This window comes from Bubalus bubalis, chromosome 18 (genome assembly GCF_019923935.1).
Source record: "Bubalus bubalis isolate 160015118507 breed Murrah chromosome 18, NDDB_SH_1, whole genome shotgun sequence".
In the NCBI taxonomy this organism is placed as follows: Eukaryota; Metazoa; Chordata; class Mammalia; order Artiodactyla; family Bovidae; genus Bubalus; species Bubalus bubalis.
Genome location: NC_059174.1, coordinates 50,643,374 through 50,670,303, shown reverse-complemented (window position 1 = coordinate 50,670,303; position 26,930 = coordinate 50,643,374). Strand labels below are relative to the sequence as shown.

Genomic DNA, 26,930 nt, shown 5'->3' with positions numbered 1-26,930 from the left:
GTCTCTGATCCATCTCCCCGCAGCGGCTCAGCTGCCGACCCCGCCTTTGCCTGCCTTGGCCTTGGGGGGCACGGGGAGGCCCTCGTCGCCATCACTGTCAGAGCTGCAGCCGCTGACGTCGGTGATCTCCAGCTCTGAGTCGCTGTCCTCCTTCCCGCCCAGCGCAGCCTCTGGACCCCCGGCCCCCGGCAGCGCCAGGCGCTGGGCCACGGCCAGGCCCGCGGGGCGCTCCGGGCCCAGGCCCTCCCCGGTGGCGGCCAGCAGGGGCGTGGCGGTGGGGCCGCCCCCTGCCCCTGCCGAGGGCAGGTGGCCCAGAGAACTGGCCAGGGGGTTGGGGTAGAAGTGTGGTGGGTAGAGAGGCGGGGGCAGCTTGGGGAAGGGGCCAGTGAGGTACGGGCTGAAGTTCCAGGCGTGCTCAGGGAAGGCGCGGCCGAAGTGCCCCAGCAGGCCAGGGGGCTTGGAATAGCCAGTGGCACCTGGGGAGAAGGTGATGGGCACAGAGGGGGTCAGGTAGACTGGGTCATTCCTTCCTGCCGTGTTCCACCTGATTTCTCCCATCGTCCTCCCACACAGCATCTCCCCACCCTCACGTGGCTCCCCTCATTTCCACCTCCCTGCCTGCCTCCCGTTCATTTAGTGCCCCCCAAAAGCTCTGCTGCCAGCCTGACCCCTTCTCCAGCTTCCCTCCTCTCTGCTTCACCTCGCTCACGTCCTCTGACTTCTAGACACGCACATGCACACACGCGCGCACACAGCCTCACCCAGGTCCTCCTTCCTGCGTCCTGGCTTCTCCCCCTTCTATCTTTGCCCATCTTCTTCCCTCACACACGTACAGCATGCCTGCCCACCCCAGAGGCACCCCTGGACTCCCAGGCCCTTACCGGAGCCCAGGAATGGGAAAGGGCTGTCTAGACGCAATTTGTCTGTCTCGGGGGTGAAAAGGGGTGCCCGGGCCCCCGGCTCTCCCAGGCGTGGAGCAGAGAACAGGGTCTGCAGGGTCTAGAGAGGGAGGTGAGGGAATAGGTACCGCTCAGACAGGCTGCCCTCTCCCCAGGAGGTTCAGGGCTTGGGGACCCCAAGATCCAAACTCACCTCGGGGGTGAGGGGAGGAGCATCTGGGCCAGGGGCTCCCCCAAAGGGACCAGGGGTCAGCAGAAGCGGGGAGCCCGTGGTGGCGGCCGCCACGTCCAACAACGGGTAATTGACAAGCACAACTTTGCTGAAATTGAACTTGTAGGTGAACCTCTTCCCTTTGGTCTTGTGGAGAATCCGCTTGTTGTAGTAGTAGCTGTGAGCAGAGGGAGGACACTGATGCAGAGGTGAAGGCAGAGCCCCCAACACTTGCTTGGCGCCCAGCACAGAACACAACAGCTTGGGGAAACTGAGGCCAAAGTCACAGGGCCAGGCAGGGGCTGGGATCCTGTCCTGTGTGGCTCTAAAGTCCAGGGCTTTGGTCCTTCACTCACAAGTGGATACTTATGGTAGCTACAGGCACAGAGCCCTGTGCACTGGGATCCCATACGATTCTGCCCCCAGGAAGTTGAGGGAAAGCCCCCAGGGGACAGGGCCCCAGAGGGACAGTGAGGGGAGCAGGACAAGGTCCCCAGCCCCTCCTCACCGCAGAGCCCGGCTCAGCTTGTCATAATTCATGTGAGGCTTGCACTTCCGGATGCCCCAGAGCCGAGCCACCTCGTCGGGGTCCTTGATGACGAACTCCCCATAGTCCCCTTGCCAGGCGATGACACCCTGGTACTCCTCTTTCTGCAGCAGCTCCAGGATAAAGTGCCACAGCTGGATCTGCCTGGAGCCGGGGGACGACTCCGGCTTGTAGGCCCAATCCGGGAAGGCAAAGCCTGGAGACAGGAGGCAGGGAAGTGGCCCCAGGTCAGTGCGCCGAGGCGGGGGCTCGGGGGACCAGGAGGTGCCCCCTCTCCCCTGACCCCTGGTCTCTAGTGAGCAGCCTCAGGCATCTTTGGGGAGCATCTCCACATCTCCCCTGACCCCTGGTCTCTAATGAGCAGCCTCAGGCATCTTTGGGGAGCATCTCCACATCTCCCACTCTCCGCACCCCACTTGGTGTCCAGTCCCTAGATTGTCCAAACAGAGGGAGAGACCTCATTGTCTGGGGGCCCTGGGTTGGCACTTGCAGCCCAACTCCTGCCTTGGCACAGCTGGGCTGGAGGGTGGCAGGGACCAGATTCCCCTGTCCTTGATGTTGGGGAGGGTCTGGGAGGGGCTTGCAGGAAAGGGCACGCCCTCCACTGCGTTCTCCCTGCACTGCCCCATCCTGGTCCTGCCCGCCCTGAGGTCTGATCTCTTGTGCACTCTGAATGGCCCCTGATTCCTGCTGTCTCTTCTCCCTGTCCCTTGTCCATCTCTCCCCGAAGTTCACCACCCTGCACCCCTCCGCCGCCCTGGCTGACCTCACCCTGGAACATCCAGGCTGGGCCTGCGTACACATGAGCCTCCGTACCCGTCCGTATATTTATACCTGTCACTTCCCTGTGTCCCTGCCCTGCCTCTGTGCCATGTCCGTCTGAGAGCACGTGTGTGTGCAGATGCCCACAGCACACAGCCTGTCACACAGACACCCACTCACCCTCAAGGGACCCCCCAGCTGTATCAGAGAGCCACACTCCCGCTGGAGCATGACACTACAAACGTGCCACCAAGGCATTCACACCAGGCACACACAATTGCAAACATCTCAGGCCCCTCAGCACTGGGACCCGCTAACAACGCAACTGCGATGAGAAAGACAGAACCCCAAAAGCCCACATGAAACACCCTGTGGTGGAGACCGTGAGTGCTACACCAAGACGTATGTGAACCTTACAGTCACACCCTCGTGACACCCTAACAGTAGAGCACCCCCCATCCCCGCCCCTGCCACAAACATCCAGCTCTTTTTTTTGTTTGGTTGCCTCCTGAGATCCCTAGTTCCCAACGATGGATTGAACCCACACCCCCTGCAGTGGAAGCTCAGATTCTTAACCACTGGACCTCCAGGGAAGTCCCACAACCAACTCTTAGCATCCACAGCTCCAATGAGCACCCTGCACCCCAGTGTCCAGACATACAGATGCTAGGTGGAGGCCGAGGGGCTCTCCCACCCCTATATCTCACCGCCCACCCACAAGGCTCCAGGCCCTGGGTCCCACTTCTGTGCCACAGCCTCTGTCCCCGTCCCCCTCCTCAGAGGCCCCAGACCCAGGCATGCAAACAGAAGGCAGAATTAGCCTGCAATCTGCAGGAAAGGAAGGTGGTTGGGGCGGCGGGGTCAGGGTCTCTGAGCTGGGAGACTGTTGGTATCCACTTGCTGGTGTGGTCCCAGGCAGTTCCTTGCCTTCTCTGGCTTGTTAGAATTTCAGGGATGAGGCAAGGAGAAGCAGGGTCCCAGCTAGGCTGCCCAGGGTCTGCCCGAGGCTGGAGAAGGCCAGGTAGTTTCCTCCCTAAAGAGAATTTTTCTCTCAACTCCGTCTGGGGTCTTTCTCATCTAAGAAGACAGCTGAATGAATCAACAACACATGAGCTCTGGCCCATTCCACACCCGGAACACGTCCCAGTGGATGTATCACACAGACCCGCCCAATGACCCCGAAGTTGACAACATGCACAGACACACATCCAGGCCTGTCCTCCACGTGTGTTCTCGGGTGTGCTGTACGTGCCGACACAATGAGAGAAAGGAGGACCCACAATCTCGGCACACAGACACACACGCACATCAAGACAACACAGCCCCCAGTGCACAGCCACTCTCAGTGACACACGGAACCAGCCCCACGCCCCAAACACAGACACAGCCCCTGACACAGAGGCCTGGGGGACCACCCACCCACCCACGCAACCCAAAATGCAGCGAGATTAGACCTCCGTTTGGTTCAGAATGCCACACACCACTGAAGGAGCAGTCAAAGGCTTTTCACCTACTGAGGTGAGCTGGCAGACATCCCGCCCCCCCAACCCGGAATTGTGGACACTCTGAGTCCCAAAGACACACAACACACTCAGTCTGGAGACACACTCAGGTGACCTTGGATGTGCACGGACAAGCAGGCAGAACCAGTTCAACAAAGAGATGGACGCACACTTCCCCAGTGCGACCCGTTCTTCTTGGAGGGTGACAGAGACACACCAGGATCCTAAATAACCAGCACGGAGTCTGTCTCACCTCTCACTCTGTCTCGTGGTGTACACACAAACACACACACACACACACACACACACCTCTCCCTTTCTCTCTCACTGCCCATCTGTGGAGCGTGTGACTTGGACTCAGATGCACGTCCAGGTCTTACTGTCGTCCACATCCCTGGTCTGGGTGTCCACTTCCAAGCAAATCGCCCTCTTTCCTGTTCCAGCTGGTTGGGCCGCGCCTCCGTGTTCCCCTGCCTGGGTCTGCCCACTTGCCCACCAGCGCCTGGTCTAGTGCCCCTCTAGTCCCAGCCCTGCGCCATCAGCGCCCGTCTGTCTCAAGTCTCCCTGCTTCTCTGCCCGCAGGTCCCGGGTGGAAGCAGACTGCGGCCGGCCGAGACCCCAGGTCTTCAGGCCCCAGCATCCTTGTCCCACTCAGACCTCCACACCTCACCTGTCCTCCAAAAGACCCTCATGTCCCAGCAGGCAGGTGGCAGGGACATCTGGCCGTGAAGTTTTTAGTCAAGTTTTTCATTAAGGGGTTGGATTCAGGCGACTCTGACCGAGACCCCAGACCCCGGGCAGATGGAGGAAGGACAGTGAGAGATGCAGAAAGGAGGGGCCAGAGGACTGGGAAGGCCCCAGGGCTGGGGAAATGGTGGGGCAGGTCTGGGCCAGTTACCAGGGGTCCAGAGAGCCGGCAGGGCAGGTGGAGCGAAGAGAAGGTCGGAGACGCAGCTACAGTCCATGTTGGAGCCAGCCCTGCAGAGAGGCCAGACAGACAGATGGATGAGGACAGGATGGAGCAAGCAAGAGAGACAGACCCAAGTCAGTTGGGGGCTGGCACTGCAGGGGGACGTCCCCTTCCACCCACCCAGGCCCCAGCCACCCTCACCCCTTGCATCCTGCCCCCCTCCTCCCCCTGCAGGCACCCCTCTGCCCGCTGGTCCCGTCATTCCCAGTCCCTCTCCCAGCCCTGCGCCCGGTCCTTCCCTCCCGGCCAGTCCTCCCGGCAGCCTCCCCTTCCTCTGTGCCTCACCACTAACCGCGGGCTCCCAGCCTCCCTCCGAGCTCCTCGCCACTCACTCACTCACACTCCCGGCTCACACTCGCGCCCCGCACCACCCCGCACCGTCTCTGCCGCTGTCTCTCCATCCCTCGCCTCATCCCTCGCCTTGCGCCTGACCTCTCGGGGTCCGTCTCTGCGTCTCGGGCTCTCCCTCGGTCTCCCTCTGTGGCTGTCCCCGGTCTGTCCCGCTCCCAACCTCTGCGCCCCCACCTCCACCCCGCCCGGCTGGCCCCGGGGCTGGCTGGTCCAGCTCGCGCACCGCCCCGCACTCTCATCTGTCCGCCCAGAGCCAGCCAGCACCAGGCGGGCGGGCGGCCTTCCGACGGGCTGGGAGGGGGCCGGCCCAGCCCCTGCCCGCCCTGCCCTCCGCCCCACCCACCCCACAGAGCGGCCCCCAGTGCCCGCAGGAGTGCTCCCTCAGATGTCCTCCTTAAACCCGCTGTCCCCCTCAGACCCCCGCCGCTTGGGCCTGCCTCCTCTGCAGATGGCCCCCCTCAGACAGCCCCTTCCCCTTAGGTCTGCCTCTCCCCTCAAACACCTCCTCCCCTTAGGTCTGCCTCCCCCCATATACCCCTCCCCCTTGGATCTGCCTCCCCCCTCAGACACCCCCACCCCTTGGATCTGCCTCCCCCCTCAGACACCCCCACCCCTTGAATCTGCCTCTCCCCCTTCCCTCCCCCCTCCGCCTTGCAACAGGTCCCCCCTCTCAGACCCCCACTTCCTGGGACACCCCTCTCCTTGGGTTCCTCAATTCTCAGATACTGTCTCATCCCCTGCTCATCCCAGCCTCTCAGACCCTTCCACCGTTTGTTTTCTGCCAGCCCTTCCGCCTCAGATACCCCACCAACCCCGACACCACCACCGCCCTCAGACACCCACTCCCTCAGACATCCGCTCCTCTCAGACGCCCACCGTCCCAGACACCCCAAGCCCCAGATCCTTCCTCCCCTCCAGACCCCACCTCTCAGAGGCTGTGCTATCTTCATGCTCCCTCCCTGGGGTCCCCACCCACCCTTCCCCTCTACAGACTCTTAAACACACCACCTCTCTTACACGCCCTGCCTCTCAAGGATCCCACACACCCCAGAAACCCGTAGCGTTCCCCCCATAAACCCCACCACTTGGACACCAGAGGAGCCTTGGCAGCCCACTCCACCCCACCCCCAGTCTTGCCCAGTCGCCCACCCACAGCCACCCTCAGGCCAGCCTCCAGCCTCCCCCTGCCCCACCCCCGTGTCTACTGAGGTCCCTCAGATCGCTCCCCCTCCCCAGCACTCAGGCCCCTGCTGGAGGCAGCCCCTCCTCCTCTGCTCCTATACCCTCATCTCCCCCCAGCTCCCCAACTTTCTCTGTTTCTCTCCCTCCCTATCTCTTCCTCTTCATCCTTTCTCTTCATCGTCTCTCTTTTCCCTTCTCTGTCTCCTCCCACCAGCTCTGGTCCACTTTGCTGTCTCTCTCTGGTCTGTTTTCTCATCTCCCGTCCACCCAGGTGTCTCGCCCCATCTTTCCCCACCCAGCAGTCTCCCCCACTCTGCCTCTCTCCCTCCATCACTCAGTCTCTGTATCTCTGTCCTCCAGGACAACGCCCCCCCATGTCCTCCGGGGTCTGTCCCTCTCTGTCCCCCGGCCCTTCTCTGTCTCTCCCCTGTATCTCCCCAGGTCTTTTGTCTCTCGAACTCTCTGCGCCATCTGTCTCTTTTCCTCCCTTCTCTCATCTAACTCCCATCTCTCGGTCTCTCTGCCCCTGTCCGCCTGCCTGGCCCATCTCAGTCTCTCTTCTCTCCCATCTCCCCACCTCGCTCCATCCACCTCTCTTTCCCCCACCTCCCTGGCTCTCTCTGCCTCTCCGGGCCCCCCTCCCTCCTGCTTCACACCCCCCCACCCCGCTCCCACCCCCTGTTGGCCCCTCTCATTTCCGTGTTGGTTTTGATTTCTCTTCCCGACGCTTTCAACTCCCCGCCGCCTCCTCCGGACACGTTATAACGAGGAGCCGTGGGATCGGCGCTCCGGGCCCTGCTCCCACGCTCCCCCCGCGTCTCTTGCATGCAGGCACGCGTCTCTGCCATCTCGAGGTCTCTGCCTGCCACTTCTCCCCTCTCTGTCCCTCTGCCCGGGTCCTGTTGGGCCCCCACCCCCTCCTGTTCTGCCCCCTTCCCTGCATGTCTGCCCCTGACTGTCCGGGCACCAGGGCGCCCCATCTCCGCTTCCCCATGTCTCTCTGTCTCTGTGTCTCCACGTCTCTGGGGCTCCACACCACCCTGTTTTTATGTCTGGGGGTCTCCACCCCAGTCTCAATGTCTCTGTCTCCCCATCTCTGCGTCTCTGTTTCTGTCCTAGCATCCCGCATCTGTCTCTAGGGACCCCTTTGATCTTGCCCTGCCCCTGGCGCCCCCCTGGCCCCATCGATCGCTGATCGACCGATGGAGGGCGCAGGGCCTGAGGGGCCGGCTTGGGCAGTGGGCCTGGCAGGGGCCTGGCTGGACGGCTAGACAGACGGACAAACACCCAGCCCCCCGTGGCTGCAGAGGAGGAGCGGCTGCAACCCCGCCCCTCCCCACCAGTCCGCACGGGGCGGATGGGGACTCCGGGCAAGCTTTAATTTTTAATTTTATTTTGCTTCCTCCACACACCCCCCCCGCCCCCCCATCTCCACCGCCGGCAGCCATGGCACTGAATGTGTGTGCGTGTGCGCGCAGCAGTGCGGAGAGGGGCTGGGCCGGCAAAGGCTGCCTCCCTCTCTTTCCTGCCAAGGAGCTACACAGACCCACACAGCAACCCAGACACACACACGCCACAGTGCCACACAACACATGACACCAACACAGCTCAACAAAGTGACACACGCCACACCGGCACACACAACACACATCACAGCAGTGTGTGACGCATAGGTTAACCAACTCATGTACACCAAGACTGCCACAACCAACACCATCACGCAGCCCCTGTCACACAGCAACCCAGGCACACACACCACCAGGTTACACACCACACAGAGACATCCATGTCAGAACACACACACATATACCATCACGGCCATAGACATCGACACAGAGACAGACGCACAACTGTACACAGATATATGCAACACACACACACACTGCTTCAGTCCCCTACAGAAACAAAGACACACAATCATAAATTATAGACAGATACACACTGACATAGACGCACCATCATACACCAAGGTTCACGAATACAGGCACACAAAGCTGCAAAGCGCACACGGACACAGTGCCAGCATGGACACACACGCACGCCTGGGCACACCCAGCAGCACAGCCAAGCCAGTCACACACACGTGACGTGAGAGGACACATTCACACAGACAAGCACCAGAGACTGTGTGTGTGCACACTCCATCGTGCAAGGAGACGGAGGTGCACGCACGACGCCAGCACAGCCAGCCATCGCCAGGCCGGCAGCACACACGGCTGCACACACACACAGCGCCACACTCAGCCCCACAGCCCAGCTGGGTGAGGCTGGGTGGGGGTGGCGTGGGCACTCAGAGAGAAGCCCACTCTGGGGTCCCAGTGCTCCTGCCACCGTCTGTCCAGTTGTCTGTCCATCCACTCATTTGTGGACACCCCCAAGCCCAGACGTGTGTGAGGTGGGCACTGAACCAGGCCTGCTTATGCAGTTGTCTCTGTCCAGTGGGTCTCTCTCTCTGTCTTTGTTGTCCCATCTGTCAGCCTCTATCTCCAAATATCTCCATCTCTTAATGTCTCTGGTTCTCGTCTCTGTCTCTAAGCATCTCTGTCTCTCCTCGTCTCTCTTTGCTTCTGTCTCCTCATTGCCCACCCCCATCACCCCAGCCCCCTGGGCTGGGGTTTAACCAGTTGTTTTGATTTCTCTAAGCTGCTCCGGCTGCCTCGGGAGCCGCCTCAGGCCTTGCACCCCCCACCCCAGCCCCTTCATCCCTCACCCAGCCCCCCCACCTCCCCTTAACACAATCTGCACAAGTGGAATGAAAATTGATTTTTTTTTTAAATTTCATATCTTCTCCAGGGCTCTGTCTAAAGAGGAGAGAGACGCGGCCCAAGACCCTTCTCCCGCAGCCCCCACACGCATGCACACACACACTGACAGACACACACATCACACCCGGACACAGAGATACACCCACACACACCCCCCTTGGTGCTCCATCTGCACCCAGCCTGGTACACACGCCTCCATTTACCACACACCCATGTAGGACAGACCTGTGCACACAGCAGACACACAGTAGACCCCCTGTGCATGCACACACACTCTCTCTGCACACACATGACTAGGCACCCTTCACACACACCACACATAAACACACACTGTCCCACCTGGGTGCACACAGCCGGCCGCCTGTTCTCATACACTATGTTAGCACATACTCCCTGCACACCTGTCTGTACAGACTATTCCACATCCATGGGTACACAAACCTAGGCCCCAGGACCTCCCATGATAGGTACCAAGGAGACCCCCGTGGCTGTCCCAGGGAGGAAGGGGTCAGGAAGGTGATAGGGGCTCTCCTGCCTGGCCTTGCCTCCACTCCCAAGGTCACCCACTCTACCCCCGCCCACATCCACCAAATGGTCTGACCTGACCACAGGCAGGGGTGTTCTTGTGTGTGTATACGCACACACACACACACACACCCTTGTCTCTACTTCTGTCAAGGCCACACACTGTCATCCCCACAACCGCCCAGCTCGTTTGAGACCTGGCTCATCCCCACAGGAAACAGGGACGGAAACACGGGCAGCTGTGACAAACGGGGCCACAACACACACGGTGACACCACACCCAGGCCGGCGCCCACACGGCATCGGCGTGCAGCCCCGCACACCGCTGAGCATCGGTTTACACAAGCGGTGCACACGTACACCACCAAACAGCTCACATGAATACACAGCCAGACACACACAGCCTTCCACACCCTTCAGGGCTGGCCACACACAGTCTCGTTCATGTATCCGTCATGAACTGATGCCCCTTATCCAGCTCCCCAAATGACCACACACACATGTACACACACCCGGCCCACGCCTGACCCCAGACTCAGACACAAGCCCACACACAACGGCACCCCCTGCACACAAAGGCACCGCCGCACACAGCCAGCCTCTGATGCAGCAGTTCGGGGGGAACTTTTGCGACCGTGTCCAGAGCTGTCCCTGTGCCATGTTCCTCATACTCACGCTCACCAGCCTGGCTCCTGGGGTCCCACCAGGGCGGCGCTCTCGGTCCTTCCACCCCGCCTCCCTGGGGCTAAGCCTGCTGGGCTCCTGGCTCTCAGGCAGGTCCTCTCTTGGCCACTCAGACACGCCGTGTGCCACCTGACCCAGAAGCTCCGAACACGGCACATCTCCAGGGCTTCGGGGGCAGACAGCTGAGCATCACACCCCAGTCACACACATGGGCATAAACATGACATGCGTGGTTCAGTTCAACCGCAAGGCCTCACGCACCCACACTTAGTCACTGTGCCCAGGAACACACACCTCTCCACAAGCCACGTTTACATGTGCTGTAACAGAGGTCCCACGGTCTCACGAAAAGGCAGCCAAGCCCCCCCAAAGCATCACACACACCACAGACACACACAGTCCAGACAGCTTGCACACATGCACACACAGGCGTGCACACACCCCCAGGAACCTCTGCCCAGGCTGACTGTGCAAGACGGAGGGACAGTTTGGCAGACAGACGGGGCACCGGCTTCCAGCCTGGAGAAGGTGGGTGTGGGGTGCTTGGGAGGCACGAAGCCAGGGCAGGAAAAGAGACCTCAGACCCACCCGCACACTGCCTGTCCCTCTAGCTGGCATCTCTGAGGTGGTGTGTGTCTCTCGAGGTCTCAGTCTCTCTCCCTGAGTTCCAGTCTCTGCATGGATGTCTCTGGGGCTGCGGCCAGCGCTCCGAACGGTGTCAGGAAGGGGGGGTGGCGAGGGAGCGTCCCCCGGGAGGTGGGAGCCGCAGTGCCACGCACCCCGCCTACCAAACAGTGCTGGGGGAAGGGAGAGGGACGGAGGCGCAACCGCAGATGGACCCAGAGCCTGGGCTCTGCTCCCCCACCCCCGCCCTCCCCTCCAACACCCAGAGAGATGGAGCAAGCACAGGGCTGGGGGAGACTGAGAGACACCTGCAGAGAGAGAGAGATAGAGAGACAGAGCAATGGGGAAAGGGAGATATGGGAGAGAAGCGCAGGGGGGAGCAGCCCTGAGTGGTGAAAAAGATTGGAACAGAGACAGGAGAGACGCAGAGAGAAGACAGGAGGCCAGAGAGAGTCTCACAAAGACCAACAGGAGCGAGACAGAGAGACTGACAGAGACCACAGCCGGGGCGGGAGACCCGAGTTAGGGAAACCCGGGAAAGAGGAGTGGGTCTGAGAGAGGCTTCACAAAGTGAATTAGAGCTGGAGGTCACGGGGAGAGAGCTGCTGGGAGGAGAGTCCCCAGGTCAGGGAGGAAGGAGAGGAGGGGGCAGAGATGCGGAAAATTGAGGGATTAGGGCAGAGGTACAGGAGTGGATGAGGGGGGCTGCAGGGCCCGAGGCCGGAGCAACGGTGGGGAAAGTCGAGTCCTGCTGGCACAGGCAGACCCCAGGTGCGGCTCACGGCCACCTCAACGCTCACCTGGGATCTTCTGCAGTCTTGGGGGAGGGGACCAGTGTTGGGGGGGCCTGATCTAGTTCCTGGCTGCCACCCCAACTCCAAAGCCTGCCCCCTCCTCCTCCTCACCACCATCCCGCTCCAACCCCAACCCCAACTCCAGCCCCTGCGTCCACCTGAACCCCAGTGGAGTTGGGGTTCTCTTCCCAAGCTGGTCCTCAACTCCTCCGGGTGAATCCCAGTCTCATCCTTACAGCCCCAGGCCCTGCACCACCTGCCCCCCTGCCCCCGCACTGCTGGATCCGCTGGCCCCAGGCTCTGTGTCAGAGACAGTGGCAATGACTGTGGCATGGTGGGGGTGCTGGGGAGGGGGGGAGGGACAGGACACCGAAGGCAAGGGTGACCAGCTAGTCCCAGGAGCCATGAGACCACGGAAGCCCCTCTGGACTGCACTGGCCGAAGGGCAGGGAGGTTGTGTGTCCTGCTCACAGGGCTTGGCACCAAGTATGTGCTCAGCAAATACTGTTGGAAGGGAACTCAGGCTACAGGGAGCAAGGCAGGGAGACAGAGGGATGGTGTGAGTCAAGGAATAGAAAGGAAGAGACCCATGGACAGCAGTGGAGGTGGGGAGGCGAGACCCAGGGCAAGGGGGCAGAGAGGTGGGGCACGAGGGCAGGACCCCCGCATCCGGAGCCAGGCATGGGGCTGGGCCAGCTGGAACAGGGTGCCTGGGCTTCGGGGAGCCCACAAGGGCCAGAGAAGGGCCAGGGTCCGGCTGGACTGGGGGAGGCTCGGGGCTCCAGGGGCATCGCACGGTGCTAATTCAGCGCCATCGATCAGACGGGATGAGAGCAATAAATTATTGTGACAAGATGCAATCCTGGCCCGCACACTGCCGCCGAGGCAGATCGATCCCTGTCCCCAGCCCCACACCGGGTCCCATGCCCAGGCCTCGGCCAGCCGGGACACTTCTGCCCACCTCTCTCTCCATTCCCCCCACCACACACATGCTTCCACTGACAGCCAGGCGGGGCTGCAGCCCTGGGAAAGAGACAAGAGCAGAGAGGGACCCACGGAGGGAAGGTCAGCCCCCTTTTTTCCCCCTCCCCACCAACAGCTCGCATCCTCTGGCTTCCTTCAGTCTCTCATCCACACTATGACCTGGGAGGTAGCAGCTGCCATGATACCCATTTCACAGATGCAAAAACTGAGGCTCCAATCGGGAAAGTAACTTGGCCAAAGTCCCACAGGGGTGAGTGGTGATATCTGGACTCAAATGCAGATCAGTATGACTTGAAGTCTCCCTAAGATTTCCACTGTCAGTGGAGAGGACAAGGAACAGAGACAGGAGAGGAGAGAGGCGACAGAGAATGAGACAGAGTGTGCAGGATGCAGACAAACAGAGAGTCAGGGCGCTATAGAGAGATAGGGAGGGATACAGAGACATTGAGAGAGACAGAAATGGAGAAAAACAGAACAAAGGGAGGGAGGAAAAGAGACAGATCCAGGGATAAGCAAAGGGGGATGGGCAGATGGAACAGAGATGGAGACAGAGAGAGGGGATAAAAGACAGGTGGGGGGATAGGAAACAGGAGCCAGGAAAGAGGTATGTGGTGTAGAGACGGGTAGTTCCAGAGACCCAGGTGTACGTGGGGAGACAGGTGTGTGTCAGCAGACTGCACTCGCTTGGCAGGGGGGGCAGGGGGGAACCAGGAGGCGGATGACAAGCTTGGCCGGGGTCGGGGCGGGGGGAAGTCACTGTCAGAGAGAGAGAGGTGTGCCAGCAGGTAGGTAGGGTATCCAAGGACAGGAGTGGAGGTAGAATGTGGGGTGTCAGAGAGCTAGCAGGTGATGGGCAAGCAAATGATGCAACAGTGATGAGGTGGACAGACGTGTCTGTGGGGGAAGGTGGTCACCTGATGGGCAGGTGTAGGGGACAGGGACACTTGCATGCCTGCAGTCAGATGGCCTCAGATTGATGCAAATCTCCAGTATCTACCAGCTTCCGAGCCCAGAAATGACTCCATTTCTCTGGACTCAGTTTCCTTCTCTGCAAAATGGGAATAAGGGATAAGATAAATGCCTCCCTCCTAAGGGTCTCATGAAGATGAAATGAGACAATGGATATGAAGAACAGAAGACACGGACTGTCACAGAGATGGGTGTTTAATAAGCAGTGGCCAGGGACAGGTTATGAGCAGGTGCTACTCAGAGAGCGCTCCGTGGACCAGCAGCAGCAGCGGCATGACCTGGAGCTTATTAGAAATGCAGAGTGTCAGGCTCCTCCCCAGACCTGCTGCACCAGAGTCTCTGCGGTGAGATCCAGGTCTCGGGTCCCACAAGCCCTCCAGATGTCTCCTCTGCCCGCTGTAGTCTAAGAACCCCTGACTTAAGAGCTTCTGCACGCCGCAGCGGGCAGGTGTGTGGACAGCCGTGAACAGGTGTTATACGTGTTTAACAAATGCTACAGGTGTTGCTTATGTGCACTGAGAAGGGTATTCCCTGAGGAGATAGATGGCTGGTGACAAGTTCTGCGGAAAAGGGACAGGTCATTCCAGAGGGAAGTGGGCTGGAGACAGGTGTGAGGGATCTGAAGGTTAGGCTCTAAAGGGGCAGGGGCGACAGATTGTATGAGCAGGTGGCTGAGAGGGACGGGGTGGGTACACAGTGTTTGAAAAAGCTATGAAGGAACGAGGGCCACAGTGGATGTGGTGAGTTAGGGAGAAGGCTAGAGAGTTGGGAGTCAGGTGCTCGTCTGTGGGGCTGGAGCAGGAATCCCCTTGGGGACAGGCTGGGGAGTCCGGCGGTCTGGCAGAGACCTGGATGAAGAGATGTAAAGCAGAGAGAGACTAAGGAGAGGGTGCGTGGAGGGCTCAGTACCTGTTTGCTTGAAGAAATGAGTGGGCGTGGTACCAGAGCAGCCGATGCCTAAGATGGACAGGTGAGCAATCAGCAGGTGTGTGGAGATATTGGTATGATCTTGTGAGGCAAGGCAAAAGAAGTGAGGGACATGGAACGTTAGGTATGTGGGGAAAGAAGAGAGGCAGATAAGTAGTGCCTGCAGGGACAGGTATGCAGGTGAGGCAGGTACCTGTGGACCAGGACAGATTCCTGGCCCGAAGGCATGCCAGCATGGAGCTACACCTTGGGAGACCCAGAGAGAGACAGCGAGGACAGAGGCCAGCAGCACGGGCTTGAAGGAGACATGGCAGGGGAGGGACCCAAGAAAGATGGCTACACCTGGTACCTGGGGGCCACTGCACCTGAGAGCCATGGGGGGATGGTTAGGAGAGACCTGAGGTTGGCGCATGCGCTCTTGTCTGGGATGAGTTACCTGAAATGACAGGTATGGAGGAAGCCTTGGAAGTCGGTGTACTTACGTTAAACGATGGGAGACAGGAGACGCAAGAGAGCATGTGAGGGAGTTAGGTGCAGGCAGAGAGAGTGCCATGAAGAAGATGCATTTCCCAAGTGACAAGGGCATGGGAGGTTCTTCTGGAAGGACCAGCGTGAGGGTGGACAAGGTCAGCATTGTAAGGGAGAGGTATGGGTGAGAGCCAGGGGTGGGGGTGAGAGGGGGCAGGCGTGACCTGAGGTCAGAGAAGAAGGATGCTGCTGTGTTGAGCGTGAGTGTGTATGTGTAAAGGAAGGGACTGCGTGAGAGAGAGTGAGGTAAGACATGGTGGACAGGTACTGCCTGAAGGAGACAGAGATGAAGAAATACAGATGTGTGAGAAACAAGTGCGTCTAGGGCTTTCCGGGGGAGGTGGGGGTGGTGCAGCTGCAGGTAGAGAGGGAATAATGTGGTATGAAATGAGACATGCCGGGACTCAGGTGGAAGGAGCAAAGTTCGGAGAACATGTTACTTGGAGGTGCAGGTAAGCTTGATCATGGGCATCTTTGGGACAGGTTTCTTCAAGGGACAAGTGTTACTTGGGGGGTGGGACAGATGAGAGGAAACAGGTGACATCTGGAGGGGGGTGTAGATGAAGGGAACAGGTGCGGAGGACAGGGATTACCTACAGGGCACAGGTGTAAAGAGTCGAATGTTACCTGGAGGTCCAGATGTGGGACACCGATGTGACAGGTGTGTTGATAGGCAGGTGTGGGTGAAAGATGTTACCTGGGGCCACAGGTGTGTGCAGCATGACTCTTTGGGGGTGGTTTGTGGCTTCCGTTTCACTCATTACCCCCTCTCCTCCTCCCCAGGGGCCGGCTGAGCTCTCGGACCCCTCCCCAGGCTCTGGCCCGCGGCAGGGCACGCAGTTAGCTCTGGGCTCGGCCTGCCGGCAGCCGGGGCTCCAGAGGCTGCTTGGCGATGCGGAGCGCGTCTGGGCCTCGGCGGGCCGGCCGGGCGGGGGGAGCGGGAGGGGGGGCCGTTTAGCCGTGATAGATCCGCGCGCCGCTTGTCTCTTAATCTCCGGAGCGACCGATCGATTCGCTATTTCCCTTTGTTGCCAGAAAATTCGATCCTGGGCCTGGAATTAGGTCCCCGGCTTAATCTGAGCGGAAACCAGCGAGGGGGAGACAGAGACAGAGACACTGGGAGAGACAGAGACAGAGAGATAGTGAGAGACCGAGACAGAGAGATGCTGAGAAAGATAGGGGAAGGGCAGAGATAGGCACAGAGATTCTGAGAGATGGTCTAAGAGTTGGACCCAAAGAGGTAGAGACATGCTGCGAGAGACAGAGAGACAAAAAGAGGCAAAGAGACAAATTCTGGGAGAATTAGAGATGGACACAGAGACCCTGGAAGAGACAGGGACAGAGAGTCAGTGAGGAGAGACCCCGCCAGAAAAGAGATGTCAGAGGTGGCCCAGCATTGTCCTGGGACAGATGTGGAATGACTGGGACAGAAAAGGCACGTGGCACTAGGCCACCTGTCCCCAGGACATGGACCCCCAAAGGTCAAGGCCAGGCCAGCACTCCCAGCCGGGAAGTGTGCAGACCCCAAAATTGGCTCAAATATCCCCACAGCCCCTGGGACCTCTCACACCAAATATCCAGAACCCAAATATCCAGGGCCAAATTTGCAGATCCTCAGCTCTGAACTCTAGCTCCAAATCCAGACCTCCCAGCCCCCCAAACCCAACCCACCATGCGGACCCCAGCTCCAAATATCCACACCCCTAGTCCTGATCCCCAACCCCAAACAGCTCTTCATCCCAATATCCAGTCTCTTGGCTCTGAGCCGCTAGGTCCCAAATTTCAAGCCCTCAGCCTTGCTCTCTACACCCAAGACTCTCGCCCCCAAAATCCAGACCCGCCCTCAGGTCTGGCCGCCGGCGTGCGCTCTCACTGCGCGGTCTGCCGCGCTCCCCACATTCCCCGCGCCCCTGTCCTTGGACCCTTACCCCGAGGGCGCACCTCCAACCCTCGGCCCCTCCCTCCTCCCGGGAGTCCGACGCAGCCCCACCCGCCCCCACCGCCCGGGGGGAGACCCCACCCGCCTCCCCGCCCCCGGCTTGGGGAGCCCAGCTCCGAAGGTCTCTCGGGAGCGCCTCCCGCGGCCAGGCCCCCGCCCCGGGCAGGAATCCCCGCCCCCCATCCCCGCCCCTGTGCCGCCCGTGGCGCTCACTCACTTTCCGGGGTTTGCGCATCCGCACAGGTCCGGGGAGAAGTGTTTAAAGTTCGGATCCCGCAGCCATGGCCACCGCGGCGTTCTGGGGAGGGGGCACCGGGGCGGGGGACGGGGGTGGGGGGAGATGCCCGAGCCCCCGGGGAGTGGACGGAGCCAGAGAGGGCGGGAGCAGGGAGCGAGAGTCACTGAGAGACCCGGACACCGAGAGATGTCCGGAGACAGAGAGATGGGAGCGAAGCAGAGACAGGGAGATGCAGAGAGAGACCCCGACACGGAGACGCTCTAAGAGAGATGGAGACGCGGGAAGCTGGGGACGGAGCTCCGGGCGGACAGCGGCTCCGCGAGCGAGGCGCGGGGCAGCAGGGCCGGGGCGGGGGGCGCCGGGGCGGCCGGCCTCCGGCGCCTCCTCCCGCTCCTCCTCCCGCTGCTCCTCCGCGCGCGCCGCGCGCCTCCCGCCCTCGCGGCCGCCCGGCCCGGCTCCGCGCGCAGATATATGGAGGCGGCGGCGGCGGCGGGCGGTGCGGGGGAGGGGGCGGGAGTGCGATCGATGGAATATAATTTTCCTCAAACTCGGAAAATAAAGTTCAGAGCTGATCAAATTTGAAAACAGATGTCGAATCGCGACTCTAAATAAGGTTCGATCCCGGGACCGAGGGAGTGGGGGCTGGGGGCGGGGGTGGGTGGAGAGGTGGAGACCCCCTCTCCTCTCCTTTTCCCTCCCCTCCCTGCCCCGCCCTCCCGAGGAGGACAGGTGGACAAACGGACGGGCGTGAGATGGAGGTGGCAACTGCGGTGGCCGGGACCCCTGCTGGACACGCAGCACTGGACTCGAACGCGGCTGGAACACACACAGTCTGGGTAGCAGACATACAGACATAGGGACACACCGATACGCTAACCCAGTGCGAACACACATGGAGACCCGGCCTGTGGGCACATGGACACACGGCCATAGCAGACACACACACACAGATGGACACACAGCTGCGCACACAGACCTGCCCTGTCCCACAGCCACTCCCTCACCCACTGACCTGCAGACTGGACACATGGACACACACAGATCCATGGTGACATACAGCTACACTCCAGTCCTGACACACACCCTCTGACACACGAGCCCAGGGCGTGTGGACAGACAGAACCCAGGTCAGGCACACTGACACTCCCCTTAACATGGACACGTGGTCACAGGGTCACTGAAAGCCATGTACACACACATACACACACCCCTGCAGTGACAGACAAGGGATCTGCTCTCACTGAAATAATAAGGAAATAGCCACTGGCCTCTGGGCCCTGAGAGGAGCCCCTTCCCACCCCGCCCCACCCCAGAATTGAGCCCCCACTCAGGTGCCCTGGCCTATCCTGACGTTACTCTCCACCATCCACTCTCCTTTTCCCTCTCTTCCCCACTTCTCACCCCATCTCCTTCCCCTCTCCCCCTTGCCACTTCTCTCCCCCACTTTTCTCTCCCGCCCCAAGGCCATGCTCTACCCCTTCAGGGGATCGCCCCTGGAGTCACCTGCCTGCAGAAGGGAAGGTGGGTGGAACAAGACAGAAGAGGCCAGGATAACTCGGTGAGGCTCTCCCCTGCCCCACTGACCCCCAGGTGCCAATGCCAATGTGCTGAAGGGACGAAGAAGGCTCCAGACAGGCTCCAGTTCCACCCCACCCCCTCTTCACCACTCCTCACTTGAACAAGTCACTAAACATCCCGTGGTCTCAGTTTTCTCATCTGCAAAATGGGGCAATGATGTCAACTACATGCTAGAGTTAAACAGGGACATGGGCACCATGCCAATCTCCAAATAAACACCCTGGCTCTGGACATTACCACTTCAAAATAATCATCCTGAAAATACTAAACATTTGGCCAGAAAATGAGAAATCCTTCCCTTGTCTGTACATAGCACAACACTCTCAAGAAGACAGCAGGAAGCCCCCGCCTCCAGTGTCTCTACCCCATCACTAACTGAACTTGAGACCCCCTCTTTCGGGAAAACCAACCTCCTTGGGTGTCTAGAACAACCCAGACTGTACACAGCATCCTTGAAGATCACTCACCAGCTGGACTTGTATCTTTGGAGTGTCTGTGACCCTTACCAGACCGTAGAGAGCGTCTTCTGGGGCAACTTCACAGCAGGTGGCTCTGAGTGCTGCAGAGGAGGTTCTGAAACACCCTCTGGGGGTAGGATTTCTCATCTGTATGGGAAGCCCTTTGAGAGAGAGAGACAACACCCTTCAGGTGCATATGACACCCTTAGAGAAAGCTAGAACACCGTCAAAGCATCAAGAACACCAACTGGAATGCATTTGATGACTATGAAGTGAGCAAAGGAACACCTGGGAAAAAAGAAAGAACACCTTCTGGGAGGAAAGAACTCAGCTGATGGTATGTTACACACCTTCTGAGAAGACAGTGTGTATTACAGCTTACACAGCCCCCACCCTTGAAATGTGAGTGGCACCCATAAGACAGCAAAGATGATCAGCCAAGATAGTTTTCACACCTTCTGTCTCTAAGCCCTGCCTCCAGGAGAGATGAAGGCATCTCAGGGCATCAGAAACTTAGAATGTAAGTAATGCCCGTGAGGGGCTTACAGTGCCCAATCAGAGCATAGGAGGGACCCCCGGGAGAGCTGTGATGCCCTTAGTGGCCAGGACCAGAAAGACAGACATCACCTATCTGATTGCTCAGGACCTCCCTCCAAAGACAATGTCTTCCAAATTACTGGCCTGTGCATCTTTGGGCAATCTACGTAAGGCCCGGGTGGTTGGGAGGATTCCGGAGAAGATGGATATCAAGGTGTGTCCTGTTCTGTGAGCACACAGTAGATGCTCAATAAAATCCAGGGCTCCTGTATGACATTTCCACATCTCCAAGGAGGGGTGTGACACTCAGCAGGGTGTGTATTCACTCACAGCATCACCAGCACCTACCTGACTTGAAGGAAGCATCTAACAGGAAGGGGACCATTAAGCTGCAGTTAACATCCCCAGGGAGGCTGCAATAGCAGATGGCTGTAGTTAACACCCCTGCTGAGAGAGAACACCCTCAGGGTGTTTAATGCCCCCTGGAAATGAGAGAGGGAGAGAGAAAAGAGAGACAGGACACCCTCCCCAGCCTAAAGCACCCAGTGGACTGAATTTATTACCCTTGAAGGAGAGAGAACACCTCTGGGTCTGTAACATCCATTAGACTCTTTTCAATGCCCCAAGGAGTGCGAGGACTCCTCTGTGAGGGCTAACGTATCCATTTAGATTGAGGGTAACACCCCTGAAAGAGGTCTTCAGGTGCCTGAATACCACTAATGGTAACTGAGGATGAAACCAGGAAGGGCATAAACTGACCACCTCCCTGAACCAGGAGCATGGGAAGCAAGGATGGGGGGTGGGGGCAGAGGGTGGGGCTGGGCTGAACAGAGTCTGTGCCCAATTACAGTAGCCAGGACAAGTGTCACTCTAATGTGTTTGCTCTGGGCAGGCACTGGCCCAAACTCTACTTATAGATTAACTCAACTAATTCAACAACCCTATGAGATAGGTGCTGTTATTAGCATCATCCCCATTTTACAGATGAGGAAACTGAGGCTCAGAAGTGCCTTGCACTCTGTTACACAGCTAGTTGGGCTTCCCTGGTGGCTCAGATGGTAAAGCGTCTGCCTGCAATCCGGAAGACCCGGGTTCGATCCCTGGGTCGGGAAGATCTCCTGGTGAAGGAAATGGCAACCTACTCCAGTACTCTTGCCAGGAAAATTCCATAGACAGAGGAGCCTGGTAGGCTATAGTCCATGGGGTTGCAAAGAGTCGGACACTACTGAGTAACTTCACTTCACACAGCTGGTTAGTGTTGGAAGTGGAACCTGAGCCTGGCAGGGGTGGGGATGGGCTGAGTCGGGGGTGGGATGGAGGGGTGGCAGTCTGTGTTCCTAAACATTAGGCTATACTACCCTGCTGCGTACACCCCCACATATTCGACTCTGATCTTCAGCTCTGACTGACACCCCCCCCCCAAACAGAGTCCACCCTACTCCCCCCAGGTTCTCTGCACTTCCTCTGGCACAGTGATACCCCCACCCTCACCCCCGGGGTCCACGCCTGGCTCCAGGCTCCCCAGGGCAGGGCTTGTGTCTGATTCATCTCTGGGTCCCCACTGAAGGCAGAGCCTGGGAGAGGGGGGAGGGGAGGACGTTAAAGAGCGCAGGGCCGGGAGAAGGAGCGGCGCAGAGGGGTCCCAGGAGGAGGGCAGGCGGCCCTGGGTTCCTGGGGAGGTGGCTGAGAAGAGCACGGGCAGCCGGGCTTCAACTAGGCCAGGCAAGGCCCAGGGTGTTGGGGAGCGGTGGGGTATCCAGAGCCGGGGGAGTCACGTCTGCGAGAGGAGGGGGAGCAGACGGCATCCACACCCCTCCCCCACCCCTCCCCACCCCCACCTCCTGGAAGGTGGCGGAAGGATGCAGGCAGGGGATGACTGGGAGGACAGACAGACAGACACACGGAGAGACCGCCAGCCAAGGAAAGTGCAGGGGTGGGGGAGGGGTGGGAGTCAGACAGACGGACAAAGACGGGGTGTTGAGAAGACTGGCGGACAGATGGGGGAGGGGGTCCCAGGAAAAGAACGGACAGACTTAGGGCTTGGGGCGGAAAGGACAGACAGACAGCAGGGGAGAGTGGCCCCGTGCGAGGGGAGGACAGACAGAGGACACGCAGGGAATCGGGGGACAGATGGACGCTGGAGGGACGGCGGGGCAGGCGCGGCCCGCGAGGCCGGGGCCAGGCCGAGGGCGCGCGCGGTGGCGGCCGGAGCGGGGAGGCGGAGGCCGGGCGAGCGGCGGTGTTTGTGGAGCTGTCGGCTGCGGTGGAATTATGAAAAATAGCAGGCATCGGAGCCGGCCTTCAGCTTCGATTAGGGGAGATGGGACATGACAGGTGCGATCAATACGCAGCCGTTCTATAAAGTGTCAAGTAATGAATCAATTTCGACTAAATTTTCCATTTTTCAGAGGCCGTTCTCCGAGAGAAGAATATCCTCTTTTGTAAAGATATTATTATCGATTTCGGCGGCAATTTGACATCAGGGGTAGTTAATTCCACTCAGAATAAAATTGAAAACACTTGAGAGAGAAAAGAGAGAGGCGAAGAGTGAGACAGAGAGGGAGAGAGGGGGAGGAAAGGAGGGGCTGGGAAGAGAGAGATGGATGGACAGAGAGACAGAGACGGAGAGACAGAGAGAGGGACAGACAGGGAGAGAGAAGCCCAGAGAGATGGGTGGGGGGAGACAGAGACACGCAGAGACATGGAGACACACAGAGAGAAATATAGACAGCAAAGCCTGGAGTTACAAAGAGAGACAGAGACCGGGAGAGACATTCCGAGAGAGACTCAGAGATAGAGAGACAGAAAGGGGCGGGGGGAACCAAGAAATCAAAGCATAGACAAAGTGAGCACCTCTAAGAGAGAAACCCTGGGCGTGAGAGGCTCGCCACAGAGGTGCAGAGAATAGGACAAAGACAAATTCAGAGAAAGAAAGATGGAGAAGGAGGCAGGAGAAACTGACAGACAGACGGAAGAGACACTGAAAGTGAGAGATGAGGAGGAGAAACTTAAGGATCTGGGGAGAGAGAGACTAAGGGAGCACAGAGAAGAGGGGAAAAGAAAAGGAGAGAGACGGGGTGGGGGCAGAGGGGAGGAGAGGGGAGCGAGGCTGCCCCAAAGGAAAGGAGGGGCCGGGCAAGGGCACCCAAGGTGGGCAGAGGCTGAGGGGTCCCTGGAGCCAAGGGTGCACACCGAGATGGGGGGTCTGGGGAGAGCCTCCTGCCCTGTGCTGTCCCCCAAAGTCACTCTGAATGGAGGGGAGGAGAGTGTGTGGGTGTGACTGTGTGTGTGTGTCGCAGTCTGAACTGCAGGGCTGGTTGAGGCAAAGTATGAGTGTGTGTGTTGTGTGTCTGTGAGCTGCTCTGGGGGGCCGGGGGCTCTGATCCCGAGTCCCCAGGGTGTGGCTGGGGTAGGGCTGTGTGTGTGCCCTTGTGTGTCATGACAGAATCCTGTTACTCGTGACTTTCCTGGAATCCATCTGCGTGTGTCCCTCCTTCTGTGCCCACACACGCCGTGGGGCCCTGGCCTTGCAGCCCCATGGCACTGGGCAGTGGTGACAACATTTCTGGTTAGTGCCTGTCAGTCCCCCAGCTGAAATCTCCATTTATCCTGGAGCAGGTCACAGGCTGCCTGGAGGGGCGGGGAGGAGAGAGGGCGTTGGAAGATAGGAACCCTGGGTTCTGAGAGAGAAGGTGACTGGGGACCCCAACACCTGGGTCTGAGGGAGGAGGAGGCTGGGGGACTGGGCTTCTGGGTCTGAGGGTGGAGGGGGCTGGTTCGCCTGGACACTCCTGAAGGGGATGGTCTGCGGACACGCAGCCCAGTGGGGCTGGGAAGCTCAGCCATCCTGACAGCCTCCCCACCAGAAAAGCCTGTACCTGCTGCCCCCTAGTGGACACGGAGATTGGTCCAGCGGAGGGATATGGAGCGGAGAGGTCAAGGAAGCCCAGGAAGGGAATGCAGAGGGACTGCCCCAGATGGGCTCAGAGACAGAGACAGAGATGGAGAGATCTGGACAGAGAAACAGGTGGACACAGACAGGAAGAGAGATGAAGAGAGATAGGGAGATAAAGGAGCAAGGGTCAGGCAGACAGGATTGAGGACTGAAATCCTGGTTGAGAGAGAGAGGAAATGACAGGGGCCGAATTAGAGAGGGACAGGGGAAGATGGGGGGCAGAGGGGGATATGCCCATAGACAGTGGGAACACAGTGAGAGAGAAAGGAAGACTGCCGTTGGACAGAGGGAGGCTGGGCTGGTGGAAAGAGTCAGGTACAGATAGCACCGAGAGACAGACAAGAGCCATGTGGACAGAAGGACAGTGTGACAGACGGGTGGGAGGCAGATCTAAAGAAGGGAGGAGGCGGGAGATGTAAAGAAGAAAAAACCAGGGAGCAGGCAGAGAGAGAGGACAGATGGACAGAGAGAGATAAAGGAAATACAGGCAGACGGAGAGAAAAGCAAAGAGAAGGGCAGACACTCAGAGACAGACAGATGGACAGACAGAAACAAGTAGACACACCCAGAAAGACAAGAAAGAGGTGGACAGAGAAAGACAGGTAGACAGAGCAGGTATGGAGAAGCCAGGGCCCCCAAAACCAAGTGGACACCCCTGGATGGAGCAGACAGTGGTCCATGGAGGCGAGGGTGGACCTAGGACTGGGTGACGCTGTGCCCTGGCAGGGGGTCCAGGCTAAGGAGCTACCCGAGGCACAGCTTTGGAGTGGAGCCGGGGCTACCCTGCTCGAGGTCTCTGCCCACCACCCCCTCCTAATCACCCCCCCCCCCACCCGGCGGGCTGCCCGGCGGAGGCGACAGATTGAGCGATGAGACGCATTACGCACTTAATCCGCCTGATTGAATGTTTTGCTTTCGCCCAAATTGAAACATTAAACAACACGGGACGAGAAGAGGCGGCCGCAAATCACTCATGAAAGATTCATCTTCTCCCAGGCAGCCGCCACCGCCCGCCCGCCCGCCTCCACCGCCGCCCGCCCCAGTCGGGAAACCATGGGGTGGGGGGCGGGGACTGGGGCAGCGCCCCTGCCCGCCGTGTGGGGCCCTCCCTGCCTTCCTGGTCCAAGGAAGTTCTTCCCACTGTCTAGCCTCCATCCCACAGGTGGTCACAGAGACTGAGAACCCCATCCCTGGATCAGCTTGGACAACGTGATCTCGGCCCCGCCCCTCTGGAGGAGACGCCCATTTTTCTTGCCCTGATGGGAGTCTACCTCTCTAGCTCCCTTCTTGACCCAGCCTAGGACCCTGAGGCGTAGTAGGGGGCCGCTCAGTTGGTTTGGAGCAGGGGGTGAGATCTGAGAGCCTTGTCCCTGTGAAGGGCCTTTCTGGCTTCTAGATGCATTGGTGGGGTTGGCACCTGGGGGGGTTGAGTCCGAGGAGAGTGGTGTTCTGTCAGAATGAGTGGAGACGGGGGACAGGGAATGCGGGTGTATTTTGTCACACTGGAGTTGAGTCTGTCAGTCTGTCTGCCTCGCAGGGATAACCTCCTACTTTCTGTCCCTCTGTCTCATTCTGCCTCTGTTGTGGGGGCTTGCTGGGTGACTGTGCCTGTCTCTGGGTGTCCCTACCCCCATGCCCATGGGATCTGTGTGTGTAGCTGTAACTCCTGGGCCTGCTCATGTCTGTCTGTCTGCCTGTGGGTGTCTGAGTATAACTGCCTCTCCCTCTGCACACCCCGTGTGCGGCATTTTTGTGTGTCTGTGTCTATGTGACTTTCAGGGTGTGACTATCTGTGACTTCCTGCGTGTTCATCGGTGGGTGCTTGTGCGCCTGTTTGTCTGTCTGTCTGTCTGCCTGGGTTGGTGTCTCCACATTGCTTGCTCTGGGTCTGTGTGAGGTCTGCATTTAACTGTTTCAGGTTGGGGTCTGTTTTGTGCACCCCTCTATCTCTGTGACTGTGTGTCTCGATCTCTCTCAGTCTCTGGGTGTGCCTTTCTCTGTCTCTGGCTGAGAGGGCATCTGGGGCTCAGCTACTCACCAGAACAAGTGGGGTCAGGGTGGGGAGAAGCAGAGGCGAGAGGAGGCAAGAAAGACCGAGAAAGACAGGACAGCGGTGACGGTGACGCCTGAGAGCAGGGGAGCAGGGAGCAAGCGCGAGGGAGCTGGGGGGGCTGTAGTGGGCGCCACGGCCGGAGCGGGTGATCAATATTCGATTTAGGTTTTAATTCCGGGGCTTTCGGAGCCTGTCAGCCCTGATGTATGAGCTCACACCGGGGCCGCCCAGCCAGCCACCCCACAGATGCCCATGGCCTGGTGGCCTGTCCTGGCCCCAGCTCCCTTGCCCGGGCTGGCTGCCGGCTGTGGACGAGGGGGAAGGGGAGAGTGCGGCTGGGAAGGAGGAGGCCCTGTCCAGGGGCAGAGGGAAGGGGCCACACACGTACCTGTGCACAAGTTCACCTAAGTTTACAGTTGAGTTCATGCCTGGTCACTCACTTATCCAGCGGACCTGCAGGCCTGGTCCTGCCTGCCTGTGCCGGATGGAAACAGGAAGGAGACCCTGGCTCTGTCCCTAGGGACCCCCAGAGGTCCTCAAACAGTGTCTCAGGGACATGGGACTCTCAGAGTCCCACAGCCCTCCTGTCAGCACGGGTCACACACAGCTAGACACACATGCTGCTGGGCTCATGCATACCTGTGTGCATATGAGCCCTGACACGTGTCCATACATAATCCCCAACAATCAGGTGTCCGCACACTGGCTCCTGGACTCAAGTACACACTCGCACACACCAACTCTGACACATGTGTAACCTCTGACATACACACATGCCCACATACATGACCCAGAAAACACATGTGTCTGCACACATAACCCCAATTCACACACGGACACATGGGTAAAGGCTCCCCATTAATGGGAGGTGGGAGCAACGTGGGGAGACAGCCTTCTGGCAAGAGATCGTAAAGAGAGAGACCCAGAAACTCAGAGACAAGAGACTGA

The 26,930-nt window shown here is 59.2% G+C and overlaps 1 protein-coding gene and 1 long non-coding RNA gene across 2 annotated transcripts; one reads left to right on the top strand and one right to left on the bottom strand.

The window, feature by feature from the left end:
- Window positions 1-27: 27 nt before the first annotated feature.
- On the bottom strand, window positions 28-5,026 carry ERFL (ETS repressor factor like). The gene is made up of 5 exons (XM_044931321.2): window positions 4,820-5,026; window positions 1,619-1,853; window positions 1,093-1,288; window positions 882-999; window positions 28-476 (listed from the first exon to the last, which is right to left on the bottom strand). Exons 1-5 carry the CDS (start codon window positions 4,884-4,886, stop codon window positions 28-30), a joined length of 1,065 nt encoding a protein of 354 aa, XP_044787256.1. The 5' UTR covers window positions 4,887-5,026.
- On the top strand, window positions 1,242-16,493 carry LOC112580309. The gene is made up of 2 exons (XR_003104675.3): window positions 1,242-1,884; window positions 9,218-16,493. It is a non-coding gene; the product is annotated as an uncharacterized LOC112580309 (long non-coding RNA).
- Window positions 16,494-26,930: the final 10,437 nt, after the last annotated feature.